Here is a 16,389-nt window from a genome sequence, read left to right on the forward strand (position 1 = left end):
TGTGACGTTTTCAATCAATAAATGATGTCATATGCCATAAGATTTTCTAATAGCATTACAGGGTTGGTTTGAATTTCTCACAAACATAAGCATGATAGATTTAAATCACCATCAATAAAATGATGCCGTATGTTATAAGATTTTCTAATAGCGTTACAGGGTTGGTTTGAATTTCTCACAGACAGAAGCATGATTGATTTAAATCACCTTGACTTCTCCGTTTCATATCAATATTCCTACGGACAACTGGGCCAAATGGGCCTTTTGTTGCTGAATGTTTGGGCTTATATAAATTGGGAAACTGTAACGACTTTCAACCGTCCTCAAACCCACATGAAGGTGCCAAACTATAAAAGAAGAGTCAAGAACTACCACTTCCTCCAAAATCCCCCACCGAGTCGGACTCCGCCCCAAATCTCCCGCATCATGAAACCCTAAATCGATCAAAATCTCCAATACCCAGTAATTGATTGATCCCCGGCACATATCTCCTTCAGATTCATCTCCCTCGTAAGTCAAAATTTCCCCTTTTTTTTTTTTTCAATTTTTGTAATCCAATTGAATTCAATTTCTATGGGGTACTAGTTTTCCGGGAAAATATTTGCTGGGAATTCTTTGTTTTTGTCTTCTGGGAAAATTTCGAGATGGATGGAAACAAAGACGATGCTTTGAAATGCTTCAGAATTGGGAAAGATGCTTTGGAAGCTGGGGATCGAAGCCGTGCCGTAAAATTCCTGACTAAAGCTCGCCGTCTCGATCCGGCGTTGCCCGTCGACGATCTCTTGTCGTCGATTGACGGAAATTGCAATCCTCAATCGGGTTCGGATGCTGGTGGGTCTGCCAATGGGCCATCTGGGTTGGGTTCAGCTAAGCCGTTCGATCAACCATCGCTTCGCCAGAGGGCTACGGCGACTGGGTCTTCGTCATCTAAACCATCGGGAGCTGCGTCGTACACGGAGGAGCAGATTGCGATGGTGAGAGAACTGAAGAAGAAGAAGGATTACTACGAGATTTTGGGGGTGGAAAGGAGTTGCACTGTTGAAGATGTTCGAAAGGCTTATCGAAAACTGTCTTTGAAGGTTCATCCCGATAAGAACAAGGCACCGGGAGCTGAGGAAGCGTTTAAGTCCGTTTCGAAGGCGTTCCAGTGTCTTAGCAATCAAGAGAGCAGGAAAAAGTATGATGTTATGGGCTCGGATGAGCCCGTGTACGAGAGACGTGCTACCAAACATGGAGCACATGGATTTAATGGCTTTAATGGCTTCTATGATGCGGATGTCGATGCCGAGGAGATCTTTAGGAACTTTTTCTTTGGAGGAGGAGGAATGGCTCCGGCAACCCAGTTCCGGGGATTCAGTTTTGGGCACAAGGGAATGGGGCAGAGGGGTGGTGATCATGGCTCTGGTGGGTCCAATATTCGAACTCTAATTCAGTTGCTGCCAGTGTTGCTTATTCTGCTTGTCAGCTTCATGCCGTCTTCTGAGCCTATCTATGCTCTTTCGAGGTCCTATCCCTACGAATACCGCTTTACTACGGAGAAGGGTGTGAATTTTTATGTTAAGTCAACCAAGTTTGAGCAAGAGTTCCCGCCACATACCTCGGAGCGTGTCAATCTAGAACACCGGGTTGAGAGAGAATACTTCAACATTCTTTCCCAGAATTGTCGGCTTGAGATGCAGCGCCGCCAGTGGGGATTTATTCGCGAAACACCACATTGTGACATGCTGCAGCAGTTTGAGACTGCAGCTTAAACTCTAGAACCAAAGGTCCATTTTATCCTGCCATATTTTTCTTTTAGATGATGTAAAGTTCTGTCTTTTATCGGGAAAACTAGCGAGGAAATATGCAATAAGTGATTTTGTTTTTTGTTCTTTCATGATACAAACTATAAGCATTAAAACACCAGATGTTACATCTTGCTCCTCCCTGTAATACTTCACCAGATATTACATTTGTTACGTTTATGTTGATAATGGCGCAAGCTAACGTTCTATGTGTGATCGGGTTATGGAATCTATATCTGGTAATCTCTTAGCTCTAGCAATGTGTTATCATCGATACGATCTCTTGCTGAAAAAAACTCCAAGTCGAAGTTTTAGACAGAGATGACAATTAAGTTTCTGAAAGGATGAATCATTTTGTAAAGCCATCTCGTATTTGTGGTGTTTTCGTGAATTTTAGTGTTATGCCTCATCTCAGCACCCTTTTACCCATTCTTCTCTCAGTGATATGCTACTTCACTTGACGGCTAAGTTTTGTTTGCTAGTTTGATGACACTACCACTCGTTTACTAATCTACGGTTTCAAACAAAATGATGATTCTTTCCGTGTTTTTTTTCTTCTTTTTGTGTACTTGTGTGGATTGATAGTATGAAATATATACATAATTGAATGAAAGATTTGCTTAAATTTATCTTTCAACTATTTGGAGCCAATCTGAAGTTGAGTTAGGTTTGTGTTGTGTTTGAAGCGAGAAGTTAGTTAGCATGCCGGTTTTTTAATGCTCTGGCTGCGGTGTTTGTGTTGACTCGTTGCTAATTTATCTTCATCGAATGATGGTTGTTTTTCGGCTTTTACATGAATAAAATGTAATGTCTCATTGTTATCGAAATTGTAACAAAGTGCTTTGCATTATTGTTCTCTGGTGCAGACTGCTTGTTTGGTGCCAGTCTTTCAGTATTCTTGTTGCGGACCATACGCACGGAGCAAAATGCGAAGGATAACAGCTGCAAATTTTGGAGTCCTACAAGGTGAAAATTGACAGCAGCTGCAGCCTGCGGCCTGCGCATGTTTTATTTTCTCTAGTCCTATGTATGATGCACAATGAGTTTGTGTAAAATTGTCTGTGATTTAACTAGTGCTGAGTTTGTATGCGTAACCACGGTTGCGATGAGCTCATATGAGAGCTTTGCTTTTGTGAATGTTACATATCATGTTCAGTACACTAGTTTAAGAAATAAAATGAGTAACGGGGACTTCTAGTTTCCCAGTTGTAGATATTGGGCCGGTTTGGGAATTACTTATGGGAACGCTAAAAGCGTTTATGAGCGTAAGTGTTTCTTACTGAAGCAGTCACAAATGTTAATCGCTCGTGACAAGAATTTAACTCCGCATTCCCTTTCCTTTGATTTGAAAAAGGAAATAAAGAAATGAAAATGATCATTGAGCAAATTGCAACATCGTAAGGGGTAAAGATCGAATGTGAAATTACAGTTTTAATTCAACTGGCTTCTCTCTCTCTCTCTCTCTCTCTCTCTGCTTCAGAAAATAAACTTGTATCCGGCTGTGTCTCTGCAGTTGCATCTCTAATCCTTGGAGGTTATGACCAGCAATCCCAGCGCCCCTATGAGAATGTACAGCGAGAAAGAAACACGCGAGACAACACTTAACCTTCAAATCGAACGACAAGAGATTTCGCCAACGGGTTATATAAAAATACGTTTCTGATTGAGTAATAATGCATGATTAGAAGAAAATTTGAAGAATGTAAGGATGTGTAAAAGCAAACCTTGATTATAGGCTTTTCTGTCATGATAATTGTCACCCAGCCAACGTAAGGCAAAAACCTGCAGAGGAACCAAAAATGTATATGAATACACTTGTTTTCGATGGCAGAAAATGACCGCATTCTTCTTTCAGTGAAACCTTTGTTTTCGATGATAAAGAAGGCAACGATGCAGATACAAGCACAATCGAAAATCTCCCAGGTACAACTCTACCTTCAGATAACCAAATAAATTTTAACATGTATTAACCCCTTTGACAAGATAACTTCAGGGTTTAGGCAGATATAAGTACCGTGCTGAAATGCGTACAGAAGCGACCATTGTAGAGGTAAATCAACCCTTATGTTAGTGTACAGCTGATGTTAGATGCATCGACGTTCAATACATACATAACTGGAACATGTATTCCGATTTCCAGCAAAAATGATGTATTGTGATTGTCGTTACATTGTTCTAACTTATGTCACAGTTATTAACTTACCTAACAGCTATAAAAGTTTTACCAAACAGATTAAAAAATGAATTTCAAAATATGAAAGAAGAATACCCAACAGCTCTCCCCATGATATGGCGTCGGTTCAACCACCGCTGGCCTCGAGCATACAGGCTTCTGTCTTCATCAAAGTTATTGTCTCCTGCAAAATAGTAAATCAAAATGACAATTACTAAACCATAGAATATAAAATGATAAACAGAATCATAAGCATCAAAACATATTCAAATCCTTGAACTTTATCACGGGCAAGCGCGACTACACCTTCATCTAATGACTTCAAGACTTTGTTTCATTTCCTTTCTTCATAAATTACATGGACAATACAACTGCAGATGATTTATCGTGAACAAGTGACAGGAACACAGATTAAAATGGTCTAATCATTATGTTTATAAAAAAAAAAAACAGTACCTTTTGTGAGGACATAGACTTCTCCAGTATCTTTGTCCTCATGAACCCAACAGAAAATGGCCATTATTATCATTAAACAGACTCAACGAGCATGAAAGAAGATGCTATCACAGGGCCAACCTTTTGCTCAGATGGTTAGCTTCATCTAGAGGTAAATGAAGCAGGTTCGAGAATCGAGCAACTGCATGTTAATATGTTTGATGCTTCCTGTAAATTAACCGGTAAAATATATTGTTGATCTCTCCGTTGCATTAAATTATGAAAAATAAAATAACAGAGTTACATAAAATTATGAAAAATAAAATGGATACCTCCTCAAATATCCTCAAAATTCACCATTTTATGAAAGGAGTTGAGCATATTAACTATTTCTTCTGCTTGTGGATGGCAAAGATCACCAACAAAGAATTCTTCGGCCGCGCCATTTACCTCTATCACACTGGAACCAGGTTTCTTCTTCATTCCCGCTTCATAGATCATATTTCTGACTCTCTTCGCCTCCAATTCCCAGCCAGCTGCCTTGTACATATTATACGAAAGAACATGAATGCCACAGTCGGCTACTCCCATATCTGCAAGCTTCTTCCAAGTTCTGTCACCAACTTCAACATTCCCATGAACTCTACATGCAGCCAGTAATGCTCCCCACACGTTGGCATCCCCATTTCCTAGCCCTCCCATCTTGTCCTCTATAAATTTCTCAGCTTCCTGCACCATGCCTGCTCTGGCCAATAGGTCAACAATGCAAGCGTAATGTTCAAGCCCAGGTTTAACCCCGTAAAGGGTCTCCATTTGATGAAACAATTCAAGGCCCATGTCAACCGTTTTTGCATGTGTGCAAGCCGAGAGAACGGCAACAAATGTGGTCTCTGTGGGTTGTATCCTATCTAAAACCATTTTATTGAAGAGTTCAAGTGATTTCAACGCATCCCCATTAATTGCAACTCCAGCGATCATAGCGTTCCACGCTTTAGCATCCTTGTTAAGAATGCCCTCAAAAACCCGTAATGCTGCTTCCACATACCCGCATTTCGAGTACATATCAACCAGAGCAGTGGCCAATCTCGTGTTCAATTCAAGATTGCACCTTTTAGCGTAGGAGTGCACCCACAGTCCTTGTGTGACCGCACCGAGATGAGCAGAGGCAGTCAGAACACTAACAAGAACCGACTCATTAGGCTTTGTACCTGCTTCTTGCATTTGCCTAAATAAAGAAAGCACCTCCCTGAAGTCGTTCACCCGAGAATACGCAGCCATCATCGCACTCCAAGATATGGTGTTTCTCTCCGGCATTTCGTCAAACAAAGCTCGGGCATTCTCAACATTCCCTGTCTTCCCATACCCGTCAATCATTGCCGTCCACACTACCACATCCCTGTTAGGACTTTTATCAAACACCATCTTTGCAGTCTCCATATCAGGGATTACGGCATAAAACTCAATCAGCGAGCTAATAACAAAAGGGTCGTCACCATACCCGAACTGAATCACATGGCCATGAACTAATCGACCACTGAGCTTCAAATTCAGTGCGAGAATCGTGCACGCTTTAATCAACGGCGGAAAAGTGTACTTATTCGGAACAAACCCATAATTCAACATGTCTAAATAGTACGAAATGGCGGGAACCGGCGAGTGCGACTGAACACATCCTCTGATCAGGGTGTTGTACATGAAGATGTTACGGTGGTTACGGTGGTGCTTGAAAATTGAGCACGCGTAGGATAAAAAGGAAGCATCTTTGGAGGTTGCTGCCGCGGAGAGGAGCGGAGCAATGTCGTACAGGTTTTCGGGTAGACGGCATGTAAGGATGTGGGCGTGGATTTGCTTGAGCTGGTTTAGGGTTTTGCATTTTTGTGGGAGGGAAACAAGGCCGTTGCTTCTAACGGTTTTCTGAATCATCTGAATTCGCGGGTTACCCTTCGGGCGGTCCCAAGAAGAGTCTGGAGATATGGGTTGTTTACAATTACAACTTGGTTCAAATAATAACAGTATTCCACCTATTACTACAGTATACTAGTATTCCTCTTCACTTGTAAGCGAGAAGTTTTAGTTTCGATTCTCGTCAATGGTGAATTTGAACCACATTATTGCTAGCACACTCTCATCCCCTTAATGTAGATAATATCGTTTGTTAAAAAAAAATAATCACTCTTTACTTATGTGGATTGATAGTATGAAATATATGCATAATTGAATGAAAGATTTGCTTAAATTTATTCTTGTTGCGGACCAAATGCGAAGGATAACAGCTGCAAATTTTGGAGTCCTACATGATGAAAATTGACAGCGGCTGCGGCCTGCGGCCTGCGCACGTTTTATTTTCTCTAGTCCTATACACGATGCACAATGAGTTTGTGTAAAATTGTCTGTGATTTAACTAGTGCTTGCCATGTATGCGTAACCACGGTCGCGATGAGCTCATATGAGAGCTTTGCTGTTGTTAATGTTACATATCATGTTCAATACACTAGTTTAAGCAATTAAACGAGTAACGGGGACTTCTAGTTTCCAGTTGTAGATATTGGGCCGGTTTGGGAATTACTTATGGGAACGTTAAAATATGAGCAGAAGTGTTTCTTACTGAAGCAATCTCAAACGTTCATCGCTCGTGTTTCCTTTGATTTGTAAAAGGAAATAAAGAAATGAAAATGATCATTGAGCAAATCGCAACATTGCAAGGGGTAAAGATCGAATGTGAAATTACAGTTTTAATTCAACTGGCCTCTCTCTCTCTCTCCTGCTTCAGAAAATAAACTTGTATCTGGCTCTCTGCAGCTGCATCTCTAATCCTTGGACGTTATGACCAGCAATCCCAGCGCCCCTATGAGAATGTACTGCAAGAAAGAAACACACGAGACAACAATTAACCTTGTAATCGAATGACAAGAGATTCCGCCGCCGTGTTATATAAAATTACTGATTCATGATTAGAAGAAAATCTGAAGAATGTGTGCAACTTAAGGATGTGTAAAAGCAAACCTTGATTATAGGCTTTTCTGTCATGATAATTGTCACCCAGCCAACGTAAGGCAAAAACCTGCGGAGGAACCAAAAATGTATATGAATACACTTCGTATTTTTATATATGTATTCGTGGCAAAAAATGACCGCATTCTTCTTTTAGTGAAACCTTTCTTTTCGAGGACAAAGAAGGCAAAGATGCAGATATAAGCACAATAAAAAATCTCCCATGTTCAACTCAACCTTCAGAGAACCAAAATTTTTTTAACATATATTAACCCTTTTGACAAGATAACTTCAGGGTTTAGGCAGATATAAGTACCATGCTGAAATGTATGCAGAATCGACCATTGTAGAGATAAATCAACCATTATATTAGTGTACACGTGATGTTAGATGCATCGATGTTCAATACATACATAACTGGAATATATATTCCGATTTCCAGCAAAAATAACATATTCTGATTGTCTTTACATTGTTATAACTTATTTCTCAGTTTTTAACGTGCCTAACAGCTATAAAAGTTTCACCAAACAGTCAGAAAAAGAATTTCAAAATAATGAAAGAAGCATACCCAACAGCTCTCCCCATGATATGGCGTCGGTGCAACCACCGCTGGCCCCGAGCATACAGGCTCCTGTCATCATCAAAGTTATTGTCTCCTGCAAAATAGTAAATCAAAACAGCAGTTAGTAATTCATAGAATATAAAATGATAGACAGAATCATAAGTATCAAAACATATTCAAATCCTTGGACTTTATCACTTGCAAGTGCAACTACGCCTTCATCTAATGACTTCAAGATCTTGTTTCACTTCCATTTTTCATAAATTATATGGACAATAGAACAGCAGATAATTTATCGGGAACAAGCGACAGGAACACAGATTAAAATGTCTAATCAATATGTTTACAAAAGAAAACAGTACCTTTTGTGAGGACATAGACTTCTCCAGTATCTTTCTCCTCATGAACCTAACAGAAGATGGTTATTATATCAATAAACGAATTCAACGAGCATGAAAGAAGATGCTACCACAGGGCCAACCTTTTGTTCAGATGGTTAGTTTCATCTAGATATTAACCCGTGATTCTAATTTCTTACCTTAATTACTCGATGAACAATTGGAATATCACGTCCCTAGAGAACAAGCAAAAGATATGTGAGAAGAAGTACAAACACAACAAAAGACATACATAGCCCAGTAGCCTGACCCAAAAGGTACTTTTGGAATTATCAGTGAAATGAAAAGCAGCTCAACAAATTAAGAACTGAATTTCATAGCTAAGATATTGCCCAGTGCCATATCTTCACTGTTACAACATTTACTCTATACTGATGGACCAAGAGAGTTGCACCACCTCCAGCATTGAAAACTAATCATTCAATGCTTGGTCCATAAATTTCAGAAAAATTAAAAATAACAACAAAATATGATACTGAATGACTCTCATATCAATGGATTGGACATATAAGAAAGTTTAAAACAAATGAACTGGGGGACGAATAGCATAAAAAGGACATACATCCACGTTAAACACCACGATTTCTCCTGCACGAATAGGATCCGCGCTCATATGCAAGAACAAAATGTCACCCTGAAAGACATCATCACGTCAGCAAAATTGAAAAAAGGGAAGATGAAAGCACAAATTTTTGTGCATGTTCAATGGTAATATGAGAAACCAAAAATTAAATGAAACGCAAAGATGAGGCAGCATAACAGTTAAGCACGCACGTGCAAAAACCAAAAGGCGCATAAATAGTGTAACTGAAAGTCTGCAAGTGAAACGACGGTAAAATGGTTCTACAAGGAAGAGTTGCATCAATTGGGGCAGCTAGGACCAAATGCGTGCAGCCATAGTACTGGTGGTTCATTAGAAATTTCAACGTTGAAACTTGAAATGACCCGAAATCAAGAAACCATCTCCCATTGAGCAAAAATAATCAGCATATTCACTAGGCCTCTTAGCACCTCAATCTCAAGGGAAATACTACTATACTAAAACATTCGTATATGTATCCTCTGATAGAATCTTGTATACAATTCCATTCAGCAAATTGAAATTTTGACCACTCTAACACCCTGACCCCCAATTTCTTTTACAACTATAAAACACAGAGTCATTGTTCAAACCAGGTAAAAGGCATGGTTTTATTCCGTTCATCGTATCTTGGCAATCCTTGGTAGAGCTTTTTCCGATTTCGTGCTGAACCTGGTAAACAAACAAATAGGTGGTCTTTCTGGAAATGTAAAACAAAAGTTTTTCCCTCACATCTCGGTCACTTTTACTTTTTTTCTTATTCTTACCCCGAATCATTGTTCTAGAATGGCTATTCCTCACAATTGTTCCTTGCGATGTAGCAGAACCACGGCAATTAGGATTTCAAGACGCATCACCTTAGCCCTCCATGGACTAGTAGCTCTTATAATCTACATGCCAAATTTAACTTCAATCCCTTAACTTTTTGCTTGAAACATGCTTAATTGACACTTCTGGACTAAAATACAAGGCTTTAAACACATAAACAAATCTTGGGTACAAAGAAAAACAGAAACAAAACAACTGAGCTCAACTCACCCTTGCAAAGCCAGGCTCCATGCTTTCAGATAGTACAACCACCACAGGCGATTCACTCCCAGTCATACATATCAACCCTTTCCATATAATCAATGCCGACGTCACAATCAACCCTGAAGCATTATATCAAACACCTTAGCTACAATCTTCATTGACCCCAAACAAAAAAGCTACTGAAACATATATACGTGTAAATACATATACAAATACATAATATATATATATGTGTGTGTGTGTGTTTGTATAGATATATACGGACCGAGAGTGACGGCTTGGGAAAGAGCTTGTCTGATCTGAATGGACTTGATGGAGTCCAGGGTCTCCCCGAACCACCCCATTGCTTCTGATTCTGAGCAGCTGCGAAAAGCAGAGAGATTACGGGGTGTAAATTTGGTATTTGGTTTTGATAATTTTGAGTCTGTCGACCTAGAGGGATCTTACAGTAGGAGAATCGAGAAAGCGTCTGCCTGAAAACAATGGCTGCGGTGTTTGTCACCAGCCAAATCATGTTTCGCCACCTGGACACAGATAGCCACGTCACGTGATGATTTTAGACTATACGTGATGTGGCCGTTCATGATTAAATACGTTATTTAATAATTTAAATTAAAAATCTAATTACCAATTACCATATCAAGTAATCAATAAAATATAATTAAAATCACTGACATCATCCTTTTTATTTTTAGGAAATAGCAAATGAAAATGAAAAAAATTCAATAACTCACCTTATTCCCGACCTCATACGACACCTTTCACGAAATCATGAAACCTCATGTATTTTGGTCCTTCACAACCACATGTTAATCTATCTGATATGAGAGTTATCTTACTTGGCCAGTTTTTTGAAATATTTCATACTTTGACAAACTACTAACTTTCTCTTCTTATACGGATTAAATTGATCATGTAATTAGTCTAATTATCGAGTTTGCATGTATTGTATTACTGGCGTAGTTTAATGTTTTCAAGTACAACATTAAAATTTTAACCGATCTTACTTAGTGAGATAAAACTGAGTGGTTGTTATCGTTCATGGTTCTCAAAATGATTTTTTTTTCTTCTAAATTTATTATAAAATATAATCAAAATGGACCGGTCCAAAATCAATACAAGATGAGCCCAATGTTCCATATCGGGCCGACAAACTCTAGTGCGTTACACTCGGCATAAACGACGGCGGCCCAGAAACCTCCTCTATAAATTTCCCGGCCGTACACGGTAAACGCTCTCCTCCTTAAACCCTAATTCGGTGCGCGTCAAAAACCCTAGCCTCTCTACTCCCTCGAAATCGACGGCGACACACAATGGTACCCTCTCGTACTTCAACTCTGATCTTCTCAATCGATCGATTAGGGTTTCTGAATTGACTATTTTATTGTGTTTGACTGTAATTGCAGACCGGAGAGGCAGTGAACCCGAAGGCGTACCCGTTGGCCGACGCGCAGCTGACGATCACCATACTCGACCTGGTTCAGCAAGCTGCTAACTACAAGCAGCTCAAAAAGGGCGCGAATGAAGGTACTCAACCGAATGCTGCTGCTTTTTTATCCATTTTTCTTTATCATTTTTGTGTGAATCTTGGGACTTAGAATTTTGAGGAATTTGACATTTGGTTTGTCATTTTTTTTTCAGCAACTAAGACCTTGAACAGGGGTATTTCGGAGTTTATAGTGATGGCGGCGGATACCGAGCCCCTGGAGATTCTTCTTCACCTTCCCCTGCTGGCTGAGGATAAGGTACTATTTTTTCCAGTCATTAGATTATCGTGTTTTGAATGCGTTTTGATTGTGAATTGTAAGTTTTGGTTGGTTGGTTGATTGTGATAGTGTTGATTCTCATATGGGGGTAGTTCAGTGACTTGATGCTTTGCACAATGACATATTAAAGTGCCTCTTTTTGTTTATTTTTCTACACTTTTTAGATAAAATGTTTCCTTTTTGGCTTGATAGGGCGTATTATTTGTCGGTTGAGTTAGTTCGTGTAGTTTCTGAAGTGTTTGATGTTCCAGATTTGTAGTAGGCGTTACCGATTTTATTTACTTGTGGTTGGTTGGGATGTGTTATACGGCTTTACATTGATGCATCAAAGATTATGTCCGTTTTGTTTTAGACTGTACACGTCCCATATACGACAACCTTTTTAGACTTGATAGTTGGCTTATTATTTGTCAGTTGAGGTAGTTCATGTAGTTTCCAAATTGTTTGATGTTCCATTTTTGTAGTACGCATTGCCGATATTGTACCCAAACCAGACAGTTATTACTTACGTTTGGTTGGTGCTTGTGGCTGTGTTCTACGGCTTTAAATTGATGCACCGAAGCTTATGCCCTTTTCATTTTAGATTGTACGCGTCCCAATGCAACAATCCTTTCAATAAGCATCACGTGGTTATAGACACGTAACACCATGCCCCAAGACAGTAGTGCACTCTTAATTTTCACGTGTCTGCTTCATTTTATGCTGGAACTTTAAAACCTAGTATACAACATGTTACAAACATTTTACTTGAATTTGTGCAGAATGTGCCCTATGTGTTTGTCCCTTCGAAGCAAGCACTTGGACGAGCATGCGGTGTCACAAGACCCGTCATTGCCGCCTCTGTGACAACAAACGAGGGAAGTCAATTGAAGTCACAAATACAACAACTCAAGGTACTCTTCGTTCTAGTTTTAAACTACAGTTTCTGGATTTAGTTCTGTATTCTAAACATCGTATATGATGAACTGCAGGATGCCATTGAGAAGCTCCTTATCTAAACTATTTCGGAATGCATACTCGGTGTGATGGGCCTCTCGGACTGTAGCGAGAGCCTTCAGAGGCTTTGACTGATGGAGTTGTTGTGTACTAGGAAATCCTTTCATGTTCACTTTGTATTGAAATTTTTGTTTTTAACGAACTGCTTGGCAGCTTGAATCTGAAATATATTTGGATGAATTCGAGTTGAGTGTTGCTATTTAAGTACAATCTTATGTAAAAATTTGCATGGATTGATTGCGTTATTCTTCGGTTGCTGTTTCAGTGAGGTCATTAGTAATGCTTTAGCAAAATTACTTGGTGTTTCGGTGTCTCTTGCACGCTAGGCAGCGTTCTTACTCGGAGCTAATGTCGTTTTGGTGGTTGCATATAGAGCTCCTCCAGCTGAATGAGCACCCTTTTTCGACGCTACATTTTGGTTAAGAATCATTGTTTTGGAACGTGTTCGTGTTCAAAGATCCTTAGGCTAAGATCTAGTTATGCCACTTCTGAAAGTATGGTGGTTTCTGTATGGTGTTGTCATCCGACCTCATATTGGTCCCTTTTACTGTCTTAGTTAGAGCCTTAACGAAGTTTTTCTCAATCTTGTACGCAATCATGGTCATCATCGAAATTAGAGGAGTTAAATCAATGATTTCAAGTAATTAGAGTCGAAAATTTCAAGAATTCTTATTGCAATTCGAGAGAAAATGCTTGTGTGTAGAAATGTGTAATTTACGTCCTTGGACAAAGATCCACTATGGATTTCACTATCTGGAGTAATTTACATACTTGGATAGGGTTCCACTCTGGATTTCACTGTACGGAGCTCAAGGATCAGACAATCCAGACTACTCAAATTGAATAGACGATCCCCATTAACTCATTATGTTGGCCCCCACCACACACAAACTATTGTCTTCGATTTCTCTTTCACACAAACTAAGAGTTCAGATTTTCTGATCATCAAGCTAAAGTCCAGAGAGAATCCAAATTTCACGTCCTGAGGAAAGAGGCAGAGTAAATAATACTTGGAGTTGGTGCAGGGCTCTATGAACTAGTACGAATTACCTAACAGAAATTAATGTCACGTGTAAATATTGCAATTATAACGTGAGATCAACGTCAAGTGGTCGTGCCGGAGTGGTTATCGGGCATGACTAGAAATCATGTGGGCTTCGCCCGCGCAGGTTCGAATCCTGCCGACCACGATTTTATAGTTTTATCTTTCAGTTTTTTTTTATTTTTTGGTGATATACTCGGTAGAGTAGATTGCATTATCCTTGACCAAAAAAAATTACACTTTTTCTTAGTCGGATGAATGGTACGAGTTATTGTATATTTAATTATTAACTTTATATTATTTTTCGTATTGGTTAATCTATAAGTTGATATAAACACGACATATATATAAATAGATAAAACTAAATGCAACTCATTATTACTGTTAAATGTTTCAAATTGTTGACAATTGATATATGCTATCTTAAAAGATGAATTTCCCTTTCTATTTTCTTTGAACCTTGGCTACAAAGGAATAATTAGAGTACACTAATGGAAGCTTTTAATCCAGTTAGGCTAGAGAATGGACTCCGCCTCAAGCCACGTCAACATTTAATAGAGAAATTGGCAGAACAACTAACGAATGTCTGATATTGCAACAAATTTGTAAGATGAGGTATGACATTGTAATTTTTAAAACATGAGGTATGAGATTATAATTCGACTCATAATTAAAGTAGTTTTGTGTAATTTACCCTTATATTTATTACAACTGGAATTGCTAAGAAGGTCGGACTAAGAGTCACGATCGCTGATAAGGAACAGGTGATAATATGCCCAATTGCCCATCCATCCGCACTATTTCTCCACCCACTTTTTGAAGATAATTTTATTGACATCTCCAACCTTTGCAAAATGACTAATAAGACCATCTTTAACCTTTTATTCTTTTCTTTTTTTTTCTTTTTTGCGTGTGTTAAATTCTTCTTACTTTTTGTAAACTTTAATTTTCAATTAAAAAAAATTGAAAATAAAATGAACGAAAACATGAGCCCAGAAAGTTGAAGCCATCGCAACGACACCAACCAAGTTGAAATCACCAATTTCCTCATCTTTTATGTCAATTCCTTTCTATCCATTCCAACTCTTCATCAAACACCGTAGACCAATTTCAATTACCTTAAGAAACCTTACTCTTTTTCTCTCTCTTATACCTATTAATAGTTTCGGCAATTCGCGTGGAACTGTGTTCAGGTCATATAGTTGACATGGTTTTGATACCCTCTTCTTCGATTAATCCTCTACTTGAGTTGTAATTGCATGGACCGACTATGAGGTTGATCGAGAATCTTGCTCATCCTTATAGTCTTGATAAAATTAAAGATAGAGTTGGCTGACAGTGAGAAGGGGATTGCTTGCCGTCAAATGGTCGTGGGGGTTTGGTGGGTGGATGTGTGAGGGTGGCTAATTTTCTTTGTAAGGGATAGTTGAAGAATATCAGTGGGTGGGAAAATTGCATTCTTTCTTTTTTACCTTTTGAGTAAGTGTTGCTTCTAAAAACTACTTAGCCTACATGGCGTGCAGACAGAATAACTAATAAGCTAACTACGTCATTCGGTTGAATGCGGGGTGTGCCAACTCGTCAGCTGAGCTTGGTCGGGGAGTGAATGAATGTTGATGTGGCGTTGGGTGTGCTAATGACTTCTGAATCTTGTGATTGCGGCTGAGGAAGGAACACATATCGACCTTTGGGTTCTATAGCCTGAAGGCAAGGCTACTAGTTATGCGAAGTTCAATATCAAATTCGGCTTTCAATGTGTCGAATGTCGTAACCTGGTAATACCTCACTTAGCCGAAAATGCTGATGAGATGACCTTTTCCAACAAGGACTCGGAAATCCTTGTTGACCGAGACTTGGATAGATAACCAATCGGTCTCGAAGCAGTGCTGTTTATCCAAACTGAATGTGCTTCTCGGTCGGCTGATTCTACGGCTCCAATGTTGTTTACCCAAACTAAAGATGTTGCCGATTGCCAACACAGTGTTGTTTATCCAAACTAAAGGTATGTTGGCGGGAAAAAGGAAAATAATAATCTCAAGATGTTTGAGAGGTTTCGCGTAGAGTAAGAGTTTGCACAAGGTAGCTTTGTGTGTTGATTTGGAGGGGCTTTGAATGATGCACACCCCTCTTTATTTACAGTAGTAATTCCCTCATGACCAAAGTAAAGTTTCATTCGGACTAGAATTCCTTAACCAAATCTGAATGGGTCTCGGACAATCCTGGTTCATTTAGGACTCTGAATCAAGCTCCTTTATCACCTAGATTCAACCCTTGAATCTCAGCATCTTTTTTTATTCGAAGCATAACTAGCCTCTGAGGATTCCTTGTTATAATAGGATTCGGCCACTCTTCCTTATCCAGATGAAACCACTTCCTAATAGGATTTGGTCAAATCCCACTGGGGCAGGCCCTTGGTGAGAATATTCTTGATGCTTCTATTAGACCGAGAGTAATCATGGGCTTAGCCCAAAAACAGTGGGGTGGGAAAATAAAGTTGGTGAAGAAATAAGATTGTGGGGTGGGTTTAGTAGCTCTCTAAAAGGAAATAAGCTCAATTTTTTGGATAAGGAAATAAAAAACCTGTTAAGAAGGTCAAAATAAGAGCTGCAAGGAAATCGCTCAGAAGA

The 16,389-nt window shown here is 39.2% G+C and overlaps 4 protein-coding genes and 1 non-coding gene across 10 annotated transcripts; 3 read left to right on the forward strand and 2 right to left on the reverse strand.

The window, feature by feature from the left end:
* The first annotated feature begins 319 nt into the window (after nucleotides 1–319).
* LOC137748651 (chaperone protein dnaJ 49) lies at nucleotides 320–2,999 on the forward strand. The gene is made up of 2 exons (XM_068488819.2): nucleotides 320–1,766; nucleotides 2,651–2,999. The coding sequence occupies exon 1, from the start codon at nucleotides 645–647 to the stop codon at nucleotides 1,749–1,751; it is 1,107 nt and encodes a 368-aa protein (XP_068344920.2). The 5' UTR covers nucleotides 320–644; the 3' UTR covers nucleotides 1,752–1,766; nucleotides 2,651–2,999.
* A 509-nt stretch (nucleotides 3,000–3,508) lies between these two features.
* LOC137748650 (pentatricopeptide repeat-containing protein At5g66520) lies at nucleotides 3,509–6,369 on the reverse strand. 6 transcript variants are annotated; one of them, XR_015960184.1, is made up of 6 exons: nucleotides 4,725–6,369; nucleotides 4,414–4,620; nucleotides 4,264–4,328; nucleotides 4,054–4,141; nucleotides 3,646–3,719; nucleotides 3,509–3,566 (listed from the first exon to the last, which is right to left on the reverse strand). XR_015960184.1 is itself a non-coding variant. In XM_088690050.1 (1 exon), exon 1 carries the CDS (start codon nucleotides 6,313–6,315, stop codon nucleotides 4,729–4,731), a length of 1,587 nt encoding a protein of 528 aa, XP_088546176.1. In that variant the 5' UTR covers nucleotides 6,316–6,369; the 3' UTR covers nucleotides 4,615–4,728. The 6 variants fall into 6 exon arrangements, 1 of the variants encoding a protein (XP_088546176.1); XR_015960183.1 differs by lacking the exons at nucleotides 3,646–3,719; nucleotides 4,264–4,328 and having other exon boundaries at nucleotides 4,414–4,456; nucleotides 4,531–4,620; XR_015960181.1 differs by lacking the exon at nucleotides 4,264–4,328.
* Nucleotides 6,370–6,977: 608 nt separating this feature from the next.
* Nucleotides 6,978–10,435, reverse strand: LOC137748652 (uncharacterized). Its single transcript, XM_068488820.2, has 8 exons — nucleotides 10,224–10,435; nucleotides 9,965–10,077; nucleotides 8,909–8,980; nucleotides 8,487–8,522; nucleotides 8,311–8,356; nucleotides 7,955–8,042; nucleotides 7,396–7,453; nucleotides 6,978–7,250 (listed from the first exon to the last, which is right to left on the reverse strand). Exons 1-8 carry the CDS (start codon nucleotides 10,300–10,302, stop codon nucleotides 7,200–7,202), a joined length of 543 nt encoding a protein of 180 aa, XP_068344921.2. The 5' UTR covers nucleotides 10,303–10,435; the 3' UTR covers nucleotides 6,978–7,199.
* Nucleotides 10,436–11,133: 698 nt separating this feature from the next.
* On the forward strand, nucleotides 11,134–12,965 carry LOC137747157 (uncharacterized). Its single transcript, XM_068487189.2, has 5 exons — nucleotides 11,134–11,274; nucleotides 11,365–11,485; nucleotides 11,600–11,703; nucleotides 12,486–12,617; nucleotides 12,696–12,965. Exons 1-5 carry the CDS (start codon nucleotides 11,272–11,274, stop codon nucleotides 12,720–12,722), a joined length of 387 nt encoding a protein of 128 aa, XP_068343290.1. The 5' UTR covers nucleotides 11,134–11,271; the 3' UTR covers nucleotides 12,723–12,965.
* Nucleotides 12,966–13,828: 863 nt separating this feature from the next.
* TRNAS-AGA (transfer RNA serine (anticodon AGA)) lies at nucleotides 13,829–13,910 on the forward strand. Its single transcript has one exon. It is a non-coding gene; the product is annotated as a tRNA-Ser (tRNA).
* The last annotated feature ends 2,479 nt before the right edge of the window (nucleotides 13,911–16,389 follow it).

Source organism: Pyrus communis, chromosome 2 (assembly GCF_041283825.1).
Source record: "Pyrus communis isolate YQ-2024b chromosome 2, ASM4128382v1, whole genome shotgun sequence".
Classification (NCBI taxonomy): domain Eukaryota; kingdom Viridiplantae; phylum Streptophyta; class Magnoliopsida; order Rosales; family Rosaceae; genus Pyrus; species Pyrus communis.

What these genes read in the sequence shown, in the direction of transcription:
- LOC137748651 (XM_068488819.2), top strand. Translation starts at nt 645, where the DNA reads ATGGATGGAAACAAAGACGATGCTTTGAAATGCTTCAGAATTGGGAAA.
- LOC137748650 (XM_088690050.1), bottom strand. Translation starts at nt 6,315, where the DNA reads ATGATTCAGAAAACCGTTAGAAGCAACGGCCTTGTTTCCCTCCCACAA.
- LOC137748652 (XM_068488820.2), bottom strand. Translation starts at nt 10,302, where the DNA reads ATGGGGTGGTTCGGGGAGACCCTGGACTCCATCAAGTCCATTCAGATC. An exon ending in TCGTGGTGTTTAACGTGGAT is followed by an intron (nt 8,523 to 8,908) that starts GTATGTCCTTTT and finishes CTTGTTCTCTAG; the next exon opens with GGACGTGATATTCCAATTGT. An exon ending in ATCATGGGGAGAGCTGTTGG is followed by an intron (nt 7,454 to 7,954) that starts GTATGCTTCTTT and finishes GTTCCTCCGCAG; the next exon opens with GTTTTTGCCTTACGTTGGCT.
- LOC137747157 (XM_068487189.2), top strand. An exon ending in CCCTGCTGGCTGAGGATAAG is followed by an intron (nt 11,704 to 12,485) that starts GTACTATTTTTT and finishes GAATTTGTGCAG; the next exon opens with AATGTGCCCTATGTGTTTGT. An exon ending in CACAAATACAACAACTCAAG is followed by an intron (nt 12,618 to 12,695) that starts GTACTCTTCGTT and finishes GATGAACTGCAG; the next exon opens with GATGCCATTGAGAAGCTCCT.